This window comes from Ooceraea biroi, chromosome 3 (assembly GCF_003672135.1).
Source record: "Ooceraea biroi isolate clonal line C1 chromosome 3, Obir_v5.4, whole genome shotgun sequence".
In the NCBI taxonomy this organism is placed as follows: Eukaryota; Metazoa; Arthropoda; class Insecta; order Hymenoptera; family Formicidae; genus Ooceraea; species Ooceraea biroi.
In genome coordinates, this window is record NC_039508.1 from 17587691 (window position 1) to 17612062 (window position 24372).

Here is a 24372-nt window from a genome sequence, read left to right on the forward strand (position 1 = left end):
AGGAAGGAGAAGGCTTGCTTCCCGTTCGCTGGATGGCACCGGAATCCTTGGTGGACGGAGTGTTCACCTCGCAGAGCGATGTTTGGGCATTCGGAGTGCTGATATGGGAAATTACATCGTTGGGCCAGCAGCCGTACCCTGCCAGAACCAACCTCGAGGTTCTGCACTACGTGCGTGCGGGCGGCAGACTGCCGAAGCCCCTCAATTGTCCACCGTCGTTGCATCAGCTGATGCTGCGTTGCTGGAGTACGGCGGACGCCAGGCCGAGCTTCAAAGTCTGCCTCGAGAATATTATCGCTTTACGAAGCAATATAGAAGACGCTATACTGAGTCCGGTGCACACTGGGCATTATCTTGCGATAGCGCGCAAAGGTAAATTATCATTGATCTTTATTCATGAGCGTGTCGCTGCATGGAGCGAACGATCCCTGGAAATCGACGGAATATCGACTGAAAGTCTGCAATCTTTTTATTTTTTGCCACCCGCATTATGCCCATGAAACGTTCCTTTAATTACTATAATCCTATAAAATATACATTTATAAAATTATTATAAAATAAGATAGAAATGGCGATGAGTTTCCTTGAAGAGAATGCAAATATGATAAAGAAATAAATAAATGGCGAGCAATCAATAATTCGAGAATAAACGATTAAACGACTTTACAAATACTGATGTATTAAAAAAAATCTACGCAAAATCCACGTAATAGAAAAATTTTGCAATTGCAATTGATTTCGATGAAATTTTAATGTACCATGAAAGGAGCATGTTCTCTACACTCAAGTCACCTTCAAGGCATTTTCATATCACATGCAACGGAATTCGTGTATCGCAAAATCGTCATCATGAAATTCTTTTGTCATTAAATGTACTGGAATATTACTGTCTGTGTGCGCTTGAATACATTATTTATCATTGCATGGCTCGTGCTTGCAGGCGTGTCTAACATGGCTTACTTTGCTGACGAGAATCAGAATCATAATAATTCAGGTAGGTCTTATATAACAAACATATCATCTGCCTTTCTACACGATATCACATTACACTGGAACATACGATCTCCCATCTCGTTCATTGCTCGTGAATTTTTCCTGTTATCGAAATCGAAATTAAAATCCACTCGCAATAGAAATTCGTAATTTGCAGATAATACAAATTCATTATACAAATTCGTGAATAGAATACTAATCGTTTACGCTTAGGAGGACAAACAGAAATATATTTCTCTCCCTTTACTCCCATATTTACACACGCACATAGACGAACAACATACATAAAATGAAATTTTACTATTATTAACTAACTCAATTAGAAACCGAATCTCCGTTACGTTATCTTTACGCCAATAATTATTGGTACTCTGCGTAGGGAACTCGTGGAAGTCCAGCAGCTCGGAGGAGAGCCGGGATATCCAGCCCTTCCTCCAATACTCGAATGACACTGCTCTCGGCCCGCAGTCCGGCGAGGGTCCGAAATATCTAGAATTATTAGCGGACAACGAGGATTCCGCCTCGCGGGAGAACCCCACGAGCGGCTACGAGGTGCCGCGCTCGATCCACGTCTCGGATCAGAACCTGGCGATATACAGACTCAACTATACGAATCAAGACCGCAAGAGCAGCCTGCCTACCGAAGCCGCGCAGGAGCGCAAGGAGTGCTCGACGGAGGAGCGGAAGCAACTCGACGGGAAGCTGTACGACAAGAGACCGTCGATCGCTAGTCTAAATCTGCCGGATCGCAAGGGCGCGTCGGTTTCCGGCATGCCGGAGAAGTGCAACACGTTGGACAGCGCGAAATCGGCGAGGGCGGCGCTGAAGAGGGACTCGTTCTCGTCGTTGAACGGCCACCGCAAGTACCGGGCCGGCCTGAACGAGCGGAGAGACTCGGAGGCGAGCATCGGCGACAGGAGCAGCAGCTCGCACAGTCTGGCGCCGTCCACGCGCCCCAGCTCGTCACTGATCAACTCGCAGACGGCCTTGACGTGCGTTCTGAAGAACAACGTCGTCGAGAACGTCGTCGTCGGGGAGACCTCCCCGAACGAGACCGCGGTGCCGAAGAGCACGTTGCCGAAGGTCCAGCGGACCCACTCGAGTCTGCAGAACGGCAAGGCGAACATACCGCTCGTGATAAACAGTGCCTTGCTGAATCTGCTGAGGCAGACGCCCGTCGTCGAGGACGGCGGCAACATCGTCACGTACACGAACATAAGCGCGGATGCCGTCAGAGTGAACGGATCGTAAACGAATACTGATCGCTCCGAGGAAAGACTCCGGAGACTCGCACGAATTCTGCCTTTTTGAACTCGAGCGAAATCGATGATCAGTAATCTCGAGGCGAGTTCGAGTTTGAACCAGTGAATCTAAATGACAGTTTTGCTCAAATCCTTCCTTCTCTATCGTTTCATCCTAAAGCGGTGCCTTAAACGCGTACGAGCCACGTGTACTCTCGTGCGCTGATAAAATACTACTCGTATCATTAAATAACCGAACGCGAAGGAATGAGTTTATAAGAAATATACGGGGGGAACAAAGTGGAATACCTTTAGACTGCCATTAATTATTGTACATACGTGAACTTTTATACTGGAGGAGCCGCTCTGCGCGGCCCGTGGCAGGCCGCTCTGAGACGCCTAAAATCTCAGGCGGTTTCCCTAACAGTCTCGTGAAAATTTTATTTAACGTAGGAACGATGTATCGACAACAAGGACAACGGCGGATGTAAAGTATAGCTCGACTTTATGATTGCTGTTTAAAATAACGTATTTATTGAACAATCTATATAAGTATCTCACTGTTCATTGTACAAATTTTACATTTGATGATAATTAATAAATACGGAAATTGTTAAGTTTTCTACGTAATTTTAACGAATATGAAAATGTATGTGTTACGACTTTATTACCGAACAAATATAAGTTTGTATACGTGTGCTACTGCGTAAAATTTCGTGCCGATGGACTGACTATATACTTGAAATTTGTATTTTCGAGTTACGTTATAAGATAGCAAAGCAATGCGGCAGCCAATGAATATTAGAGTTACAATTGTAAATAATACATTATAAATGATTTGAAGTGAGTCTCTCAGTTATATTTTATTAATCTGTATACATGTTACACACAAGATTTTTTTAAAACTATTTCAAAAATGTCACAAGAAAATATATGTAAACCCTGCTTAGACGATAAAAACAAATTACCGGGTTTTTTAAATGCTTTTAAAAAGAATACGAAATTGGAAGGAACTCTTGCAAGAGATTTGCTATGTTGGATATCTTCAATGATGTAAAATGTCTACTATTACTATTAATGCATAATATTTATACACGTAAAAGGAACTTCTAGGGAACTTCAAAGAGACGTTAATGGAGCTCTGTCATGTATCGACACGTACGTGTACGTGAATCCCTCCTCTCACGAAAATCGCGGACCCAAAGATATCCTGCTGCCTCGATCTCCTTGAATCCACCGTCCGGATCTTGGTATTCCATTCAGTCTTCACGTGAATCCAATGTTGAACAATGTTCTCCATTAAAGTTGGATCCTGAAATACACAAGTATGAATTTTTTTAGTTTTTATTGACAGTATATTTTTAGTATAGTGGCAAGACTTTATTGACAAAAGAAGAATCGAGGCTCTCACCATTTGAGAATAATATTAAATAATATTAAAATAAATAAAAATAATATTAAAAATATGACAGTAACGCGTACCTAAGTTGCATTCGTAAGAGGTACATCGTCGTCGAAGGTTTCATCCTTACTGTGTTCATGTAACAAAACGTATTCCCTAGTGCTGAAGCCGAATCGCACCACATCCTTCTCCAACAGTTCGTGGTACCTCCTCGGCTCTAGTTTGATATTATTTACAAATGTGCCGTTCGCCGACTCTAAATCGATGATGTACGGCCGTATCTTTCTACCTTCACCGCCGTCCTCCTTCTGATACGAAACTAGGCGATACTGCAGAGCTGCATGCTGCTTGGAGCACGAGGGATGGTCGAGTGGTATGTCCGCCACCTTGCGATCCCTGCCCATCAGGTACGCTGACTGCCGATGGATGTACAACGTGGGCAGTGCCTTCTCTCCTTTGAATGGATACAATCTCCACCTGCGCTTTGGCTTCCTGGCGTCCTGTGGCTCGCTGTACTTTATCACCACCCCGTTGACGGTGTTCGCGTCCTCGGTCAGCTTCCCCGACAGTTCAAAGTTGGGCTTCTCCTTCTCCTGTGGCTTTGGTTTGTTCTCACCCTTCGCACTCGACTTGCCCCACTCGGGGGATGGTTCCTTCTTTACCCTCGCGGCCTCCGGGCTCCTCCTCGACCTGTACTGATCACCACGTGACCTTCTGCCGGACTCGTCCCTCCTGTCCCTGCTCCTGCTCCTGCTCCTTTGCTCGTTGCGTTCCCTGTGCCTGTTGGTGTGACTGTTCTCTCGCCTGGGTGATCTCTCGTGCTTCCTCTTGCCGCCCTGCCTGTCGTCGTCCCTCCTGGCGTGATCGCGCCTGCCGCCTCTGTGATCCCTCTCCTTGCTCCTCTGCAACTTCTCTCTGTGAGAATCGTTGTTTCTCTCGTACCGATCCTCGCGGCCACTCTTGTACGCGTCCATTTTTTGCGAGATGCAAACACTATTCCGCAATGTGCATGTGACACGGCATATACTGCGGCAGCTCGATTCTCCCTCTCTCGGCACGTTGGTAGGTTGGTCGTTAAAACAGAACGCGCATGTACGAAAATGATCCGCTGAGCAGCGTAGAGTCCCTAAAGCTTACTTTTACACTAGACGCTAGGGGGCAGCACACACGATATATCTAGAGACCCTCTACCTATTTATTTTATTTACGCGAAAAGATTCATGATCGATGCGCCAATTAATTCGGTGCTTTTCTTGAAGAAATTGAACCTCCGTTTATTTTCTCCTTTTTCGAGAGTGGATTCGTCGGTTACCCGATAACTGGAGAGAGCTGTTAGAAAATGAAAATTTATTTGAATATTTTGAGGACTGACATGCTTTTTCATTATTTTGTTGCAAATAAATGAATTTCTTCAAAAAGAACACCGAATCCATGCGCACACGCTAATAAATCCACGCTCTATAGACCTACCACAGCGGCACGTTTACGATAAAGGCCCTTGCACAATAAGCAATAGCGACAGGCGATAGAAAAATAGCAGAGGCAATAGTACAAAGCAACAGCGATAGAAATAGAAAATTCCAACGCTAGAAAATGCATGTGCCAATGCAGAATGAAAACTGAAACGGGCAACAGCGACAAACTTTCCGAATTTCGCCTATCGCTATCGCTGTCGCCTATTGTGCAAGGGCCTTAATCTATCCAAAAATCGATTCTCGATTATCGGAAGATCGTCACGTCACGTCGTATCGAAGACGTAATTAATATCGCGGGCTGTTGACACGGCCGTCGGCACCGGGGACAGTCTTGAGTCTTGTCTGGCTAGAGCAGAGCATTAGTCCGCTTCAGTCGACTTCAGCGAAATCCACTTCGGTCAGCTTTAGTTGGCGCGTTGAACGGTGTACGACGATTCTCGCGATAAAGGAGATTGGAGTTTCTCGCGGTCCTCTTCGTCGCTCTTCGCGGCATTAACCGCCGCGCGCACGTGGTTGCTCGTGGCCCGCCCGCAAAAATAATCAGCATAAATGGTACCGCGTAGAGCGAAGAAGCAGGCGGCAACGGAGGTCACCGCGGTAGCTGCCGACGGCAAGGTGACACCGTCGAAAAGGAGGAAGCTCGCAAACCCGGTTACGGAAGCAGCGCAGCGACCCAAGGCGCCAGGGCTTCGGACGAGGACAAGGGCGACCAAACGCGGAGAAAACGCAGCGACCGACGAGTCCGCAAGTCCGTCGGAAAGATCGCGTCTTCGGCTTGGAAATGCCACGACGAAGGAGAATGTCGAGACGGAGGGCGCACCTGGACCTAGACGAGTCGGAGTCGTCAAACGACAGCGTCAGAAGAGGCCGACGACGGCAGTAGAGAACACGGGCGAAGAGATCGCTGGACGGAAGATGGGAGAGAAATCGCGTGAGAAAAAGGCGGGAACGAAGAAGCCGGCCGCGGCGAAGGTGCAATCTCAAGTACCTGAAAAAACGGGCATGAAGAAGCGGGCAGCCAAGGTCACAACCAAGGGTGACAAAGATATCAAGGAGAAAGAGACCGGTAGATCCGCCCCCGTGAAGAGGAGCCGTCGCGTGAATAAGCCTGTGGAGGAGGAGAGTCAGCAGCCAATGGTGGAACAGATTGCCACAAAGACTTTGAGGAAGCACAAAATCATTGAAGAAGCCCTCGAAAAAGTCGTTGTGGCCGTTGAAAAAGCCACTAAAGTCGTTAGAAAAGTCGCTGAAGCCGTGAATATAGAGGAAGAACCCGTGATCAGTAAGAAAACTCGTGGTAGGGGGAAAAAGAGGGAAGCAGATATTGGCGATGCACGTGAGTTTCCTAAATTCTCTGACCTAAGATCCTTCTGTCAATAACGATATTATATATTAACAGAAATTCAGGAAAGCGATGAAAAATAGAATTTCCATTTGAAAAAAAAGTTTATTTCAGGTTTGAGAAAACATCTACACTAAAAACAATATTTTAAAGCGTTTCGTATAATTTATGCTTTTGTATAAAATAGATTAAAATTTATACAAAGTTTATTTTATAAGTTTGATCATTCGTTGTGGTATCAAAGTTTATATTTTATGACTATTCGCAGACTAAGTACTATGGAAATACAAGAAAAAGTTATGAAACATACTATGTTTTGTTTATATGTGTGCATTCAAGTAACGTCATATTTTACATTATACAAATTTTGTCTTTAGCGAAGGTGAAAGCCAAGGAAAGGTCAAAAAAGGCTTCCACAAAATCAGATGCTAAAGTATTACCAAAGAAATCGGGAACTGTGGAACATAATACTGAGACTACAGCAGCGACAGAAAATAATTCAAGAGCAAAAGACGCCAAAGCCTCAAAGAAACCTGTTTCCAGAGCAAAACATCATTCCAGGGCAAAAAAGGTCGACAACGCTCAAGCGGAAGAAGTAGCACTACCCGAAGCAAACATTGAAGAAAACGGTAACACTGTTGCTGAAATGACACAAACAGAACACAAACAAAAGAAGGGAAATACAGGAAGTGAGGCAAACAATGGAAAACCTGAAATAAAGAGAGGAAAGAAGAAAGAGCAAGAAGTCATTATTGTAAAAGAAGAAACAATGGAAAATGCAATTACCGAAGATGAAACTGAAGACATAAATTTAGTGCCACAAATATTAAATGACACCGTGACAAATGATGTTCCTTCCATCAACAACAATGGTTCTCTACAAGAAGCAGAAGACGCAGAGGTCATAGATGAGGCCAATGGAGGTAACGTGGAAGAAGTAGTAGTAGAAGATTTAAACCTGACTACAAGTAGATTGTTAATTTATGAGACTGACTAACTGAGAGAAAGGAAAGAAAGTATTTTGAGCAGATAGGTGGTTAAAAAGATGTGCATTTAGGACTTAGAGGAACATATTAACATATTTTCTATCTAATTAATAGACGCACACAGAGAGAGAACTATACGTTTTATTTTTATGGAATAATCTGATATTTTAATATATTTATCACGAAAGTACTTGCGATATAAATGGTTGGGCCTTAAGATCGCTGATTTACTACTGTAGCCATAATTTAAGTATAACTTCGGTGTCTGATGAAAATCATTATTGTTCTAAGAAAGAATATTTATTTTTTGGGGAAAAAGTAAATACATAGAGAGAAAATTTATATTGTTGCCCGTATTATTGCATAAGAGTTAGTAATAAGCGATAATGTTACCCGAAAACTAGGTTTCGAAACAAAACATGTTTTCTTTACGAGTGTCTTTCATCGAGAAGAGGGTTCTACAAAATCAGATGTTAAAGTGTTACCAAAGAAAGTTTAATGTCGGTTTTTTAATATGTATTGACTGTTGAAAACATAGTACTATAAGAAATAATTTGATAGAATTTGAAATTCCGAATTGTGCATACGCGCATACACATCGAGTATGTAAAACATGGATGTGTGCGTGTCTGTTTTTTGTTCGACATAAAGATTTTTGTTCAACGATATAGTTAAATGCTATTTGTGTAAATGATATTTGTAAATAAAATACATTTAAACAACAATTGAAAAGCTTGCTTAATTATCGCCACTCTATGCAAAAACCTTATTTGAGCTATTTTTTTTTCTCAAGTAATAAGTAATAAGATATATTTTTTATTTTCTCAAGTAATAAATAAAATAATGACATAATTAGATGTATGCAAAACAATTGGTCACTTTTTGCACTAGGTTTTCGCTTTAGGTATAATATACATATATATGCAAGAAAATTCAGTTATCAAAATATTTGCCCTCGTGTTTTACGATTTTATATCATCTCTTGTAAATAAATTTCAGATTACTTTGCGAAAACCTTGGACTTGCCAGATTCAAGTTCTGAATGGTTTGCTGACTACGAAAAGCATATATAGCTTCTTATTGCTTGTCGCGTTTACTACTGTTTTTCGAAATTATGTTTATATATGACATTTTACAAACTCCGATGCCAACTCTTTAAAACCATAAAAAAAGCGAGATTTTATTTGAAGTTTAAATAATAATACTAAAGCGCTGAAAAACAGACTGCAGGATTTGCATGCACGTGATGTACTCTTTTATTTTAAACTTATCATTCTTCCATTCAGAACTTCTGCTTCATAAAGGAACCGAAACATTCTTTTTGCATGATTGTGATATATATATATATATATCACAATCATTGATATATATTAATTATTTGTTTATACGTATATGTATTAAAATATGTGTATATAAAAAATTATTTTCTTGCAAAAAGAATATTTCGGTTCCTTCATGAAGCAGAAGTTCTGAATGGAAGAATGATAAGTTTAAAATAAAAGAGTACATCACGTGCATGCAAATCCTGCAGTCTGTTTTTCAGCGCTTTAGTATTATTATTTAAACTTCAAATAAAATCTCGCTTTTTTTATGGTTTTAAAGAGTTGGCATCTAATATATATATATATATATATATTAGAACGAAAAAAATATTGCATACATCTATTAGGTGCGCAAATTAATTCAGTGCCTTTTTTGAGGAAGTGGAACCTATCCTACACCGTACGACGTTGTTTAATGGCCGTGTTACTACGCATGTGCGAAAGACGCGTCCCGCACCCATACTCAGTCCGTACTCTTCGCTGTCAACACCGAGGAAGAGGAGGAAGAAAACGAGGATAAATAGCGCGAGCAGTGTTAAAATTCCGCAATTTGTTTAATATTCCGTGAAATATGACGACGGCAGCCAGGCCGACCTTCGAACCCGCCAGAGGAGGGCAGGGACGCAGTGAGAAGGATCTCAGCGCGATCTCGAAACAATACAGCAGTAGAGACTTGCCATCGCATACGAAGCTCAAGTACAGGTGAGTGGAAAAATCGTGAATGCAAAACTTGTTATTGTTTCTGTGATTTATATATATTCTTAATTATACAATGACGGACAATCGTAGTTCACGCTATGCTGCATGTTCGGTCGCTCGCGTTTAGAGAACGATTTTTGAGGTTAGGAAGAAGCTAATTTCGTCGTCTGTTCCCTTTCTGTCCCCTAAAACAAGATTGTGTTTATTAAATAAATTAAATATATATATTAATATATTTAATATATTAATTACTTAATATATTAATACACATTAATTATATTTAAATTAATTATATAGTTTACTTAATTAATTATATAATTTAATAATTAATTAATTATATAGAGAACGTTCTGCGGTACTGATGCTGATATTGTTTCCTTGCAGAGAACATGGCCAAGGAACAATTGACGAATTGCGGAACCGCGAATTTAGGAAGGAGCTGGAGGAAAGAGAACGGGGGGCAGAGAAGGATAAAGGCTCGAATCGTCGCGCTATTGAATCCTCCAGAGAATCGACCGCGTCCAGCGCGAAAAGACAGAAACTAGATCAGGTGCCCACGGCCAGTTTGGACGCGGATGATCCACTCGACGATGATTCGGAATCTGATAGTGACGAGGATGATGCCGCGGCGCTCTTGGCTGAACTTCAGAGAGTGAAAAAGGAGCGAGCTGCAGAACAGGCTAAACAGGTAATTTATATCCATTATTCATCCCTTTGTTCGTCGCAAAAAGTGAGAGAAACGCTATTGTTTTAAATTTAAATTTTACAGGAAATGGAGAAACGCCAAGAGGAGGAGAGGATTCGTATGGAGAACATCCTTTCTGGAAATCCCTTACTGAATTACTCTTCGCAGAGTGGTAGAACGGATATGAAAGTGCGAAGACGTTGGGACGACGATGTCGTTTTCAAAAATTGTGCACGCCCCGAGCCGAAAAACGACGTATTTATTAACGATTCCCTGCGAAGCGAATTCCATCGCAAATTTATGGAGAAGTATGTTAAGTAATTTATATTATTGGTACGTTGCGATGTAAATAACTTTGTATCTCGAATAATTTTTTCCACTATGCGATATTGTGTAATATTACGGAACATTACATGTATATTATATTATAGACTATTATAGAATAAAGAAGCGTCTCGTCTTAACTCTCAACTCCATTATATATCACGATAATTATTGCGAACGTATGCATTGCTTTTTAAGATTTAAAAAGTGAATTTTATTATATTTCTTGTGTATGCAATTTTAGCTGTTTTTTTTATTAAAAAATGGGTATTTTTAGCCGTTTTTTTTTTATTTGAAAATAGATCTCCCACAAGATCTGTCCTGGAAGTGGCATTTTAGCCACTCCTCGCGTGTTATTTCGTTGCGCGCACGTTCGCGAGAACGCTTTTGCGGTCAGGGACCGTACGATCGGCACCGGGAAAGTGAGAGAAAAACTGTGGCGACTCTACTTACCATCATGAATCAACTAGCCGAACGCGTATGTGACTTTCGCGTTCACCGTATCTGAAAAGACGGTATTACAAAAACTCTTGAATATTAATTTACTTTAACATTTAAAATAAGTAATTTATATTTTATACATAAACTATTATAACTATTATAAAATAATTAGTGTGAAGATTAAATTAGTCACAATACGCGTGGTGAATGCACTAACTGACACGTCGAGATCAAAAATATCATTCAATTCAGATTACGAACGAGATCGATGAAGATGTTTGCAAGAAACTTAAATTTTATGCCCGGTGATTTTTTATCTCGCGTTTATTCATGCTCCTCGATATAATTGTGTATACATAGTTTTATTGCAAAGTGAAAAATATTTCTATCTGTAACCTTAGGCTTACTGCAAATTGCAATCGTCGCATAGAGATGAGGATTTATTATTATTATCGACTGTAACACCTGTAACAGCTTATTACAGGCAGAATTTGGAAGGAACATCTGCTCGCAAGAGTTGCTTCCAAATTGTGTGTGTGTGTGTGCGCGCGCGCCTTGGGAAACGATATTAAAAACTACAAATCAGTTACCAATATACTTTGGTGTACAACATAGATTCTCACCAAATAAACCTATAAATCCTTACATAGTACAAGTATAACATATATTTTCATGAGTTACATATATATGTTTTCTATAAATGTTTTCTTTTTATATATTAAAAAAAAGGCAGAATAGAGTCTCGAGAGTTTCAGAAGCTACGAACTTTATATCTTCACGAGTGCAAGCTCCGTATTATCGCTTAATATTAAACTGAGACACGAGACGCGTACCGTGTCGTGCCGCGCTCTGTAAAAGATAATTTTGAATTCCGTATTCGTACACTGAATATTACTCGAACGAAACACTCACGCGACATGATACATGCATGTGCACGACGATACTCACATGTACAATATCTGCAATACTTATGCCATTATCGCCTCGCTGCTACTAGATATCGATTTGATTAATTTCGTCGCCTTAACTGCTAAACAGCGAAAGTTTGTCAAGTAGCGAAATATCAGTGCAGCTATCACCGTGACGTGGCCACTGGATGATGTTCACATGATGTCATCCAGAAGCAAACAATTACACGAATAAAGAAGTGGAGAATTTAAAAGAAAATTCATTTGAACGCTTCAAGTAAAACGTGACCACGGTGAGGATTAACAAACGTGTTTGCAAGCAAGGAGAGGATCCGACATCACCGTATTCATGATCGGGTCATTCCAGCGCTGTCCTCGTCCCACTCGGTGAAGGCTCGCACCTTCTTGTGCCGCTTGTCGGCCATCGTCTCCGGCACTTCCTCCCCCTCGACGTGCTCCTCCTCGATAATCATGACCGATTCCTGGCACTCGTCCATGCTGCTGCTCTGCTCGCTGCACTGATCCTCGTCGTACTCCACTATCTCCGTCTGCTCCTCGACGTACTGTATCACCTCCACTTCCTGATTGCTCGCGCCGTCCTCCAGCATGTTCTGCGGCACCTCCTGCTCCAGCTCCAGCTCCTCCTCTTCCTCTTCCTCCTCCTCCTCCTCCACTACCTCCTCCTCGACCTCCTCCACGACCTCCTCGACTATCTCCTCGGTCTCCTGCGTGACCTCGCCCGGCTGGTAGCTCTCGTAGGATCGATGATTGGCCTCCTCGGCGCCGTGGATGTACACGATCATCCCGTCGTCGGTGCCCTGCATCACTATCTGCTCGTTGTCGGCGATGTCCAGCTGCTGCGGCTGCTGGTGATGGTCGCCCTCGGCGTGCTGGTAGTTCTCGTTGTTGACCAGCATGATCATGTGCTGGCCCTCCAGCTCGTGCTCGGTGTAATTCATATTATGCGTCATGTCGTCCAGGTCCATACCAGGCACGATGTACTGCGTGTCGCCGGTGGCCTTCACCATTGTGACTTCCTGCACTTGTGCCTCGGGCACGGTCTCGGTGTCGCCGACACCCAGCGAGGCGGCTATTCCGCTAGCGACGTGGCTGAGGGCCTCCGCCTCGGAAGACGGCTCTAGCGGAATGGCGGGCGTCGACGGTGCACTCTCGGCGTCCCTCTCCCTGTGCAGCTCCTTGTGCACGCAGTCGAGGTGCACCTGCAGGTTCGTCAGCCGTACGAAGGTCTTGCCGCAGTACGGGCAACGGTGGCTCTTGTTCGATTCCTTGCCGCTGCCGTGCCGAGTGTTCAGCTCGTGAGTGGTCAGCTCGGTGAAGGTCCGGAACGTCTGATTGCATTGGGCGCACCGGATATCCTCCGGCAGCAGAGAGTGGTGGCGCGAGGCCGGTCGGTGATCGTGATTGATCTGGTGGCGCACCAGCAGGGTCTCCGACAGGGCGACGTACGAGCAGGCCTGGCATTTCGGGAAGTACATGCTCTTGGGCGGCGGCACGTTGTGCTTCGTGTACAGGTGGTACATCAGCATGTTGCGCTTGGTGGCCTTGTAGCCGCAGTGCTCGCACACCCTGGGGTCGAACTTCTCCTCGTGGACGTCCTGCATGTGCCGCCTGTACATGTAGTAATTTGTGTACTCCTCATCCAGGTCGCACTTGTTGCACTTCCACGGGCCCGTCTCGCCGCCGTCGAGGTTGCCGTTGCACTTGGAGTCGCTCTCCTCGTTGCTGGACAGCAAGTGATCGGACTTCATGACCACGTAGGATACCTTCGTCTTGACGGGGGTGTTGCTGTCCTTGGAGACTTTCGCCTCCTTCTGCATGATCTTCAGGCGAATGTTTTTGTTGTTCTTCACCAAGTGCGGATACTTCTTCAACACCTCCCTGATGATGTTCGCGTGATTGTTGAGAGAGTCCTCCGCGCTGGACCGATTTGACTTCTCCATGTTCTCCTTCTCCTCCAGGTCGAAACGGCCCCGCTTGGCGGGTGGCTCGTTCTGCGATCGCTGCGAGCTCTTCGAGACGCTCCAATCATCGTCCGAGTTCGTGTCCCTCGAGCCCTTTTCGGTCTCGTGGCTCTCATCTTCCTCGTCCTCGCTGTCGTTCTTGCCGTCTCCGTCCGACGAACGTTTGTCGGAGCTTCCCTTCTTGTACGTATCGGACGCTTGAATAAGCTTCGTGTCATACGAGATGTCGTCGAACGCCGAGAATACTCCGAGAGTGATATCATCCGCTTCCGGAAGATCGAATCTCGATGGGCCGGGTGTAACTTCCTGAGGCTTGTGTGCCGATGACGTGCTGTGGAATGTCCGTACTTCGTAATTCATGGATGAACTGTCATCCAATTTTCTCTTCCAGATGGGAAGTCTTTAAACAACAACGATAAATTATTGATACTTTAAAGAATTATAATAATTAAATATAATTATTAATTGATCTAAAAACTAAAAATAATAATTAAATCAAGCAAGGAAAATTGTATTTATCACGGAACGCGTACTTTCTCCCAGGCAACGGCTGTCCAGGTAACGTCGACGCCGAGGTCGTAGAACTGGCGACCAATTTTGGAGTCGCGGTCGCGGCAGGTTTTGTCGCGGCGGCGGCGGCAGCTGCAATTGGACGCGGGGACGTTTTCGCCCCCGTGTCGGTCGACGAGCTGCTCGAATTGAACTGTGCGTCGAGCAGTTTCGTCAACACTGTCATGTTCATTTTTTCCGCCGTACGGTATAAGGCATGCTGCTCGGATGTCCAGTATTCCAGTTGTCCGGTGTACATAAAACTGCAATATAAATGCAATTATGTATAATTGGTGGATCGATGCTCGAACGATAAATAATTATTAATAATTAGAGCATACGCACGTTATAATAGACTTAACGCATTCGTAAGGCATGTCTGAAGGCATGAGTATACCATCAAAGCTCTCCTCATCTTTCTCTTTTTGTTCCTGCTCAAGTTGTATAAAATAATCTGTACACGTTGTTACTACGAGTCGATGAGCCTAAAGGAAAAAGTTTTGCTACTGAGTAACAACAAAAATTAAAATATAATTAAGCTAATTAATAATTAATAGATCGAGTTTAAAATATAAACCAAAAATAAATATATGGACTTGGTCAAGTTATTATTTTAATTTCTATTGATGAATATAAACTTTGTAATATCATTGTAATATTATTTTATGTATTAGTTAACAACAGAAGTGCAATGTTTGTACCTGTACAATAATACCATTTGTAGGGAACTTAATTTTAAGATCGACAAATTGTCCCTCAAAGTACATTTGCTGAAGTCGTTGGAGAAAAAATGTTCCCCAGTTATCCACCTTCACCTGTTTCAATCCTTTTGGAGGTTTTTCTTGATTTACTCCTGACTCCATTGTGAACTGATAAAGAGTATCTTTCTAAGTACCTAATGGACAATTCAATAGTTATTATATAATAATAGTTATTATATAATAACTAAAGCAAATTGAATTGAATTTACTATTTTTCTTCCTTCCTCTTTGGCCATAGCAAATAAATAGTAAGTTAAAGTTAAATCAGCAAACTGTTGTACATGAAATACTCCACTTACTGTAATAAAAAAGCTTCTATAATTTAATTCCATAGAAAAATTGAAAATTGTGATAAGATATAAATTTATAATTATATCTATATATCATACATAAATATATATAAGAATATTTATAGATATAAAAACTCTAAATTTTGGTTATCCATAGAACGTAATCTTATTAAATTAATTAAATACATAAATGCAGTCTGAATATTTAATTTTACAATTATATAGATTATTCATCTATCTCATATATATATAAGTACACATTATGTACATGTAAAATTATATACATATAAAATTAGCAGGTGTATCGTCAGATCAGATCAACGTAGCATAAAACATACCAAGAAAATACCCATACAAAATACTCAGAAATAATAAAACAATGTTATACATGGTATTAAAATTATATTAAGTACAATCTACAGTGTATACACATTGCATATTAATAAATAAAGATACAGAAAAGGAATGAGAAAAGAATATTATTCCGGAGCCGACTAAACAAGAAATCACTGTCAATTCAATTTCCACCTAGCGTTCTCAATTTTTCTAGCACTTTTTATTCCCTCGAAAAATTTTGCAAATTACAATATTATCTCCAACGGAGTATATCAACAACGCCAAGTCTATCTCTGCGATCTCGGGGATCGCAGGATAGCTCGAGGAGACTCCGTGGACGCGTGTATAGAGCGGCCAGTCTCTCTCATCCTCGCCCATTTTTCAAGGCCGGTAACAGCCTTGGCAACGTACATACACAATTCGCAGTAACGTACTTCACGTTATCTCGGCTCTCCGCGCAGTGTGGTACTTGGCCGCGCGGAATATCCTCTCCGCATCCTCTCAGTCGCCAGCGCGACCGGGGAGGCGAAAACGCGGACACCGTGCGACTCGCGAGCGCGAAGAACGGAGCCGGATGAATTAATATTTGCGCGGATTACGTCGCGAGCGGGCGAGCTCGCTGGTCGATCGGGGAATGACGCCACGATTGGAACCAGCGCACCGCGTCGCGCAGCTCCGGCTGCACGGCCGGTCGAACGTGCACGCGAATTGCGGAAATACCTGCTTCTATAATTCACGTACCTATTCAGCGAGACCTCAATATTTCTCGTTCAGCACCATCTCTTAAAATTTTCTCAGTCTACAACGAACGGCACAGGCATCCCATTATGTGTCGCGACACACAGATGGAGCTGTTCGTCCCGGACTTTGCGGGCGGCTGAAGCTCGAAACTCAACGGAGTGATGAGAGCGAAACGAGACAGTTTCACGTATACGTACGTCACTTCCGTAACCGTTTTCGCTTCGCTACACGTATAATTTATTGATAATTATCAATAAATATAATTATATATATATATCGATAGCATCAATAAATACGGTAATTACGATAAATACGAATTATTAAGTTACGATAATTCGAGTAAGTTACTATAGAAGTAACGGGTCGTCTACAATTGACAGGAAGCAGTAAGGAGCGACCAATCGGGATCGATTATTTCATAAACTGACCAATGGGAGCTCTTATTTCTTATTACTCAGAAAATAGCTTTTGCAACGCACAGTTCTGCCGATACGTGGCACACTTCACACCGAGTGCACAACGAGGGTTTACGAGCTAGTCCAATTTGGTCCAGTAGTAGGAGAGCTCCCGAGAGGTATGTATGTCTATGTGGGAACTATGCTCCGTGGCGACGGATGCAACGTAACACGTGTTAGATCGGGTACGTTTATTTAAAGAGGGAGAAGACGTAGTAGTTTCACTAGGGCACGCCGAATTTTCCTCACTTGACTCGTAAGGTCGATTTAATGTGATTTAATGTCGCTATCCGTGCGCGCCGTCGGGTTCGCGTCGCGACGTCCTCGCATCGCTCGTGCTCGGCGTACAATCGGAGGCCTCCGCGGCGCGCGGAGGTGCCGTTGCGACGCGGAGACGTCTCCCACAACGGCACGACCTGGTACGCGACAGCAGCAATGAGCTGGCAAAAATCGCCGATCGCTTTGACGACGACGTAACCGCGCGCGGAGGACACGCGGTGCGGTCGCCCGGGCAGCGACGGATTAGCCGCGCGAGCGATGCGACTCGTCCGCGCCTCGCACCGTCTCGCTCCCGTTCGCTCTCGATCTCCCTAACCTACCCGTGTCGTTACGTACTACATAACCTCTAACACGCGCGCACGCACGCATAACATATTGCGCTCGGATTCGCGGCGCCGGAGCGAGCGGCCTCGTCGGGCGCGATGAAATCGCGGTCGCGCGGATCCCGCTGGGCGAGACGCGCGCTTCATCCCCGGGCGCGTCAAGGGAAAATAAACAAACCCGTGTTTTCAAGCACAGTGTTTTGGAACTGTCGCGTATCGCTGGCACGCTGGAAAGTGGGACGCGTCTCGCGTTCCAGTTTTCCCCCCCGAGTGTTCGTTCGCATGACGTCCCGTATGACCACGGTAATCGTGCATGCCCAGGTGGACGGGGCTAGAGGGTGAATCAGATTTTCCTAATTAACGACGTGTGTTCGCTTGCTCGGTGACTCACGCGGCGTTTATATTTATATCACCACGTGAGTTCGGTCGAGGAAGGAGAGAAAAAAAACGTGCGCTTGCCTCGTGTACCTCGCTGTTCCTTTTTTTTTTGTTTTTAAGTACCGGATTTTTCTCTATTATTATTAGTTTTGCGTTTCCAGTTTTTCCAATTCGAATCTGCCTCGACAGTAACGGAATTTTCGTTTCCCCGTTTGCGTGCAGATCGTAGTGGAAACACCAGTGGGACGACGCAACAACGGCTGCACGACAGTAGTAGTGGCAACAACAAAACTGGACACGGCAACACCGTGCAATCAAGACGCCGAGACGTACACGCGAGAAACATAGACCTTGAGGAATTCGAGCGCTGCGACGGTGCAGAGAGGCTCTATGTTCTCCACCGTGACTTGGGCGAATGGTACTTTAGTTTCCCAGAACTTGCTACTGTGGTATCGCGAGAGGTACACCCAGGCGGCCTGTAATCCGGACCCACGAAAGCGGCAACATGCTCAACGAGATCCAGGCGGCGGTACTATTCTTAGGTCAACTAATCGAAAAAAACGAAAAATTTAGTCCCGATCAGCTAGAGTGCTTCAAGCGGCACCTGGTCCAACAGCTGATGGAACGCTTCAGGAACCACTGGTTCCCGGAGAAGCCGTTCAAGGGCCAGGGCTACCGTTGCATCCGCGTCAACAGCCACAACCGCCGGGACGCGTCGCTCGAGAGCGCCGCGAACGCCGCCGGGGTCAAATACGAGGATCTGTCCCTACCGATGGAGTTAACTCTCTGGGTTGATCCCAACGAGGTCTGCTGTCGATTCGGCGAGAGCAAGGGATCGTACTGCACTCTGGCGTCTTTCGATGACAAGGAAAACACCGCACCCATCTTCCAGGACGAACGCGAGAACGAGGCGAGGAAGGACAAGCAGACTTTGGACTTCAACAGTGTACAGGTAGGCCTGGTCTCATCACGATGACTGTTATAGTCAGCTGATACCTATCTATCTCTATATTTAATAAGGCAGATTTTTGTAAACGCATACAGAGTGCAAATATCAGTTATTTGAAGAGAACTTTGGTAGATTAGATACGATATCGTGCACGACGCGAAATATTTGCGAGAGTGTTCATTCTGCATGCACTTGTTAAATAACTTGTTGATACACAGAACAGACTATTGTTATTGTTGCAAGACACTATTAACGCTTTATCTGCGGGTCACGGAATATTCCGCATCTCCAGCATTTTTCACAGTTCAATCCGACGGATCGGCGGAATATTCCGTAGTGCCCGAAAGTTTTCATCGACAGCTATTTACGTCGCCACTCGGAAACGCAAATTGGAAAAAAATAATTCTCGACGATAAGTCTTCTAGAATTTGCCGTGTGTTTGTGCGTGCTGCTGGGAGGAGAATCGACGAAGATTTACATTTGCGTATTCTGTATGGTATCATTTCACGAAGAGAGAGAGCGAGAGATTTGCTCTCTAATATTGTAAATTCGTACACTGTAAAATTATTAGCATGAAATTCTTTTATGTATCATATGTGTACCATAGTTCCTTTTCCGAGGAGGAAAGGAAAGCTCGAATATTATTTTTTATAATATTTTTTTATACTTTTGTAATCAATGGCGACAAACGAATTTTATTAAAAAAGTGCTAAATAAAATATGATTTTAATGAAACACGACTTGGATATTAAAGAGAATGTTACATCAACCTGTCACCGAACATAGACTTTCTTTTGCGAGAAGCACAAAAGACCTCAACGCGCTCAAGGTACTCGCAGATAAAGCAGTGTCGCAGAACTGAACGATCCGTCTCAGTCTCTGGGACACGCGTTACGTTATTTACACTCTGTATTTCTGTCGTGTCATCGCTCGGCTCCGCTACAAAATATCTCTAAGACAAACCCGCTGTGTTTCCGTTCTAGAAATCCGCATTAACCGCTAGCGCGGAACAGCAGCAGCAGCAGCAGCAACAACAACAACAACCGAAATCAAAACCGCTCAGCACCGCTAATCAAAATCAACAACAACAACAACAACATAGTAATAACGGTACAGGTAGGAGGCGTAATTTGAATAGTCCTAGATTGCACCTGAACAGAAATCGCTCGTGGTTCGGTCACTCGTTCAACATGGGCTACGGTCCGCACCCGATCAGCCAGCCGTGGTACAACATAATGCCCCCGCATTTCCTCGGCGGTCCCTCCCCGCCGCCCTTCATGGGCCACCGGGGGAACAAGTGGATACACCCGCCCTCTTATCCCGCGGGACCCACCCGTTTCCACCACTGGTCTCCCAAAGCTGCTCTCAAAGTATGAAGACCCTCGCTTTAAACTCGAGAAAAAAAAAACAAAGAGATAAAAGACAGTTAATAAACCTGTTTCTTCTTGTAAAAGTAGCGTAAAAGAGAAAACGTTAATAATCGGTAGAGAGAGACTTGCTTCACTCGCGCGTACGCGCAAATGCGCGCTATCGTTTTTCGGCTTTGCGATGCGAACCGTTCTATCGTAATTTATATAATGACCGTTAAATGAACTATATATATATATATATATATATATATATATATATATATATTTAAAGAATTACAATTAAAATAAATAGTGTTTGTGATATACATATATATACGTACGCCGAGATCACGTAGATCGCGCGCGTAGATCGAAAACAAATTTTGATATATTGGAAACAGGTATGTTAACGCGTGTTTTCAGTGACGGAAGATTATCCATCCTGTAATTACAAATGACCTTGTGCGAGATACGACTAAGGCTTACGATTTTTTAATGACGAGAGGTATCGCATTATTACATGTTACGTACATACATACATACATATATATAATGTAATTGATAAATTGGAGTGATAGATGTTTAACTCCGGATGCAAGGTTGCTTGTAAAAAAAACACAACTACTGGTAGACTAGCGGCAATTAGCAGCGAACGACGCACTAGTGCGCTAAATGAAAATAGGTGTCACATCATGACGGTTGTTTCCTCAGTCGGCTCTCGAGATGAACAGGCATTATTCGGGGAACACGAGGAATTGAGAGAAACTTCCGCTTCTCTTCCCCAATTGTAAATTATTTTGTTGTCCCTTTGTTTTCGTTGCACTAGCAGCGAGTGCGAGTTGTTTTGCGAGTTGTACAATTCAGTTAACGATTCATTTCCTTCGAGCTTTAGTTCCCGACAAGGGGAAAAGAAACTGGCGGGAGTAATTCTCGAAAATTTCGAATCCGTTCGTGGTGCCTCCGAGGCGCTAATTCACAAAAGAACTGCCCCTCTTTCGGTTGTACATTTTATAATCTCGTGCAATAAAAGGTGAGTAACGAGTATACGATATAAAAATAACTAAAATCATTCTTTACTTTATCCTGTCAGTTTTGCTTTTACGCTGCAAGAAAAATATTCACACCAAGAATTTCATCTTTCTCGAGATTAGTCCCGCCACGTGTCCCATCGCGGTCCAATCTGATTAGACCCACAAGTGACCGACTTTGTTCCGATGTGACTAATGTGCGGTAAATTTTATCAGCACACAGCTGCAGCGCATACGATATTACGATGTAGCGAGGATGAAAAGTGTTGAGTTACCTTCTGTTTCGTGTATATACATACATACATATTACACACACACACACACACACACATATAAGTAACGATTGTGAATAATAAATTCCTCGGACGCGTTCTTGGCCGGTAATAAATATGATTCTAAGTTATCGTTATCGTACATTCGACAAGGTGCGAGAACGAATTCGATCTCTGTTCTTCCGCGCGCGGAACAGTGACGCGAATGCATTCCGCTCATCCTTCACACGTTTCGGGAAGAGAAGCGCGGGACACTTTTTCCTATTTACTTCCGCCATTGAGATTTTATCGATTCTGCAACGATCAATCTTTCCGCTGGGGTACATCAACGTTAAAATATTAATTCCGTCACGCGTGTATCTCGGATAAACTCTGTTATTTTTCTCCGTGTTTAATCGCGAGACGAGCACGCCGGATTTATTCTTATAAATTGTATGCCATTTTTTAAATTCACTCGCGTCGCAGCTCTTTGCCGAGTCAATAAGTATTCCGTTCAAACGGAACATTAATGCAACGGTAATACCAACGTCACGTCAATGTACATTCGGCCTTATATGTATATTATAGAGAATTTACGAGATTTATATCATTAATGTAATACACACACACACACACACACATATATATATATTTACTTGTGTGTGTATATGTATATATATACGTTGGCTTCATCGATAATACGCATTCGCAGTTCTTGTTTTCATATATTGTGTTATCTTCGCGCGCGCGCGCGCGCGCGTGTGTGTGTGTGTACATATACATACACACACATATGCTGTGCGTGGATGTTAGTGATAGTTAATGTCGAAAACGCGTGTGCAATTCCCATTTGTGATCTATTCTGTAAGGTCAAATTGTTCCTTCGAGATATTCGCTTCCTCGCGAAACGTCGATATCAAGTCGAACGTTTTACACTAATTTGGTTAAATTGTTGTTTTCGTTTACATTTACGTAAGATTTTATTTCGTTCAACTTTAGAAAATCTTGTTGTCGTTTATCGCTTAAATTAAATTTATCAAAGAGAGAGAAAATAAAAATTTATGCAACTCTTTAAACGAAAAAGAGTATTCTGGTATTCTGCAGGATACAGAGTGGCGATTATAATTGTAATATTTTTTCGACTGAAAACTGAGTGAAGTGCAATTTGCATCTATTTTTCTGTTAATAATTTGTTATTAAACGTACTAATTAATTCACTTGTACTTGTTTTTTTTTTAACAAAAATCAAGTTTGACAGATTTTTGTTCAAAAAATTAGATTAGCGTTTAGTGCAATATTGTATGGCATTTTGGCAATGCCGATGGCAGTATTTCAAAACTGTAATACTCAAATCTAAACCAGCCATTGGGAATGACGAAAATTAATGATATTGAATTAATTTGCGTGCTTAATTTTATTTTCTGTTTTTAATATTCGATCTGCAACCACGCCAAAGATTTTGAACAGGTCAAATCCCTGGATCTCCGTCAAATACCATTTTGTGCAATCGATAGAGTGCAAATCCTCTCGAAGGGACAATTTGCGCGATATTGAACAAATGATACCGTAACATTATCCGTAATTTCAACGAATTCTCCGATTAGAAAACACGAAATGCATTTTTATCTTACACTTAGCGAGACTAATACGCCTCTTCATGAAGTCGTTTCTATATATAATACGATAAGGATCGAAGAGCATGTTGTAATCCTTAGTGTCGCATGCAGTAGAATCATCATTGTAAGCGCGCTTGCGGTCTTATGTATCACTGTTGAGGATTAATCTGCGGATTGATCTAATCTAGATATGTATCATACTGAAGAAAGGGAGAGACTCGTCAGCAAATAGTCAGCAATTGCATCAGACTATATTTTAATTAAAGTGACGGAGCGACATCAATTAATATGTTCTTGCGACCGTGTTTCGCGCAACGGAAGCGCCACAATTTTGCCTCATCAGTCATCCTTCCAGTTTTTAATTATTAATTTTTATTATAAATTAATTCCCTTCTCGATGAGCGAGTTCGTCACCATTTATTTAAAAAACAAAATAATACGAGCATCCGCATAAATGCTTTTATTTCCTCAAGATTTCCGATTGACCTCGAGAGAATTTAACGTTTCTCGCAATCAAGATTACACCAGGACGGTTCATGATGCAACGAGATTGTTGGTGCCTCCGTTGTGACGAAAGAGGTTGGCGTGGAAATGGATCGATTCGCATGTAGAGTAGTTCTGCAACTTTCACGCGTTTTACAGTTAGTACCGTTCACTGGATGCATGTAATCTGTCCCCCCTAGCGTAGGAACTTTTGTGTTCAATTTGTTAAAATTTATTCAGAGACGTTATGTTGTTGTTATATAGGAATATATGGAAAGTCTATATATACATATATATATATAAATATTCTATATATACATTATATATATAAAATATATTACAATATATATATCTAGAGCTAAGCAATATTGCATTCGGACATATTCTTTTATTAATATTCTTACATACATATATATATATATATATCTACATAAAAAAATATATACGTGTATATACATATGTATAAAATACATGCACGTATACCTGCATATATCCGTATACATATACACACACACACACGTAATATCATAAGAGAGAGAGACGCTCAACATTTGAAATGTTCCAAACTTTGCAACTGTGTTCAAATGTAGGAGAAAACTGTGAAAACCGAATGCGACAACGTACCTTTCATTAATGATAAGTAGTTAGTCAATTACTTCGTAAGGGGGAAAAACAAACCCACGCACGGAGCCGGCAGTGACGACGACAGTACGTCTTGCATATAATAATAATAATAAATAATAATCGACGACAAAACGCAGCGAACGAACGAGCAAATCTATTC

General features: G+C 42.5%; 6 protein-coding genes across 20 annotated transcripts in view; 4 read left to right on the forward strand and 2 right to left on the reverse strand.

Moving 5' to 3' along the window:
* Positions 1–3077, forward strand: part of LOC105284393 (proto-oncogene tyrosine-protein kinase ROS) — a 33907-nt gene extending 30830 nt beyond the window's left edge. For 2 of the 3 annotated variants that reach the window (XM_011347849.3, XM_011347850.3), the window contains exons 19-21: positions 3–372; positions 941–994; positions 1373–3077. In XM_011347849.3, the coding sequence (XP_011346151.2) occupies positions 3–372; positions 941–994; positions 1373–2244 (1296 nt within the window). In that variant the 3' untranslated portion in view covers positions 2245–3077. The remainder of the gene's footprint in view (positions 1–2; positions 373–940; positions 995–1372) is intronic. The other variant, XM_011347851.3, reaches the window with a different exon arrangement.
* On the reverse strand, positions 2748–5069 carry LOC105284390 (smad nuclear-interacting protein 1). Its single transcript, XM_011347847.3, has 3 exons — positions 5009–5069; positions 3717–4768; positions 2748–3546 (listed from the first exon to the last, which is right to left on the reverse strand). The coding sequence occupies exons 1-2, from the start codon at positions 5067–5069 to the stop codon at positions 3717–3719; spliced, it is 1113 nt and encodes a 370-aa protein (XP_011346149.2). The 3' UTR covers positions 2748–3546.
* A 286-nt stretch (positions 5070–5355) lies between these two features.
* On the forward strand, positions 5356–8164 carry LOC105284389 (muscle M-line assembly protein unc-89). Its single transcript, XM_011347846.2, has 2 exons — positions 5356–6447; positions 6831–8164. The coding sequence occupies exons 1-2, from the start codon at positions 5661–5663 to the stop codon at positions 7448–7450; spliced, it is 1407 nt and encodes a 468-aa protein (XP_011346148.2). The 5' UTR covers positions 5356–5660; the 3' UTR covers positions 7451–8164.
* Positions 8165–9207: 1043 nt separating this feature from the next.
* Positions 9208–10615, forward strand: LOC105284388 (spliceosome-associated protein CWC15 homolog). Its single transcript, XM_011347844.3, has 3 exons — positions 9208–9463; positions 9845–10148; positions 10230–10615. Exons 1-3 carry the CDS (start codon positions 9333–9335, stop codon positions 10464–10466), a joined length of 672 nt encoding a protein of 223 aa, XP_011346146.1. The 5' UTR covers positions 9208–9332; the 3' UTR covers positions 10467–10615.
* Positions 10616–11216: 601 nt separating this feature from the next.
* On the reverse strand, positions 11217–16675 carry LOC105284387 (centrosome-associated zinc finger protein CP190). 8 transcript variants are annotated; one of them, XM_026968134.1, is made up of 6 exons: positions 16478–16674; positions 15320–15408; positions 15051–15244; positions 14695–14834; positions 14334–14612; positions 12166–14200 (listed from the first exon to the last, which is right to left on the reverse strand). In XM_026968134.1, the coding sequence occupies exons 3-6, from the start codon at positions 15210–15212 to the stop codon at positions 12166–12168; spliced, it is 2616 nt and encodes an 871-aa protein (XP_026823935.1). In that variant the 5' UTR covers positions 15213–15244; positions 15320–15408; positions 16478–16674. The 8 variants fall into 8 exon arrangements, with proteins under 8 accessions (XP_026823936.1, XP_011346144.2, XP_026823935.1 ...); XM_026968133.1 differs by having other exon boundaries at positions 16171–16674; XM_026968135.1 differs by having other exon boundaries at positions 11217–14131; positions 15320–16668.
* A 251-nt stretch (positions 16676–16926) lies between these two features.
* Positions 16927–20269, forward strand: LOC105284386 (protein BTG3). Of its 6 annotated transcripts, none has more exons than XM_011347835.3 (3): positions 16927–17051; positions 18135–18864; positions 19845–20269. In XM_011347835.3, exons 2-3 carry the CDS (start codon positions 18418–18420, stop codon positions 20235–20237), a joined length of 840 nt encoding a protein of 279 aa, XP_011346137.1. In that variant the 5' UTR covers positions 16927–17051; positions 18135–18417; the 3' UTR covers positions 20238–20269. The 6 variants fall into 6 exon arrangements, with proteins under 6 accessions (XP_011346137.1, XP_011346135.1, XP_011346134.1 ...); XM_011347833.3 differs by having other exon boundaries at positions 17014–17117; XM_011347832.3 differs by lacking the exon at positions 16927–17051 and adding an exon at positions 17096–17188.
* Positions 20270–24372: the final 4103 nt, after the last annotated feature.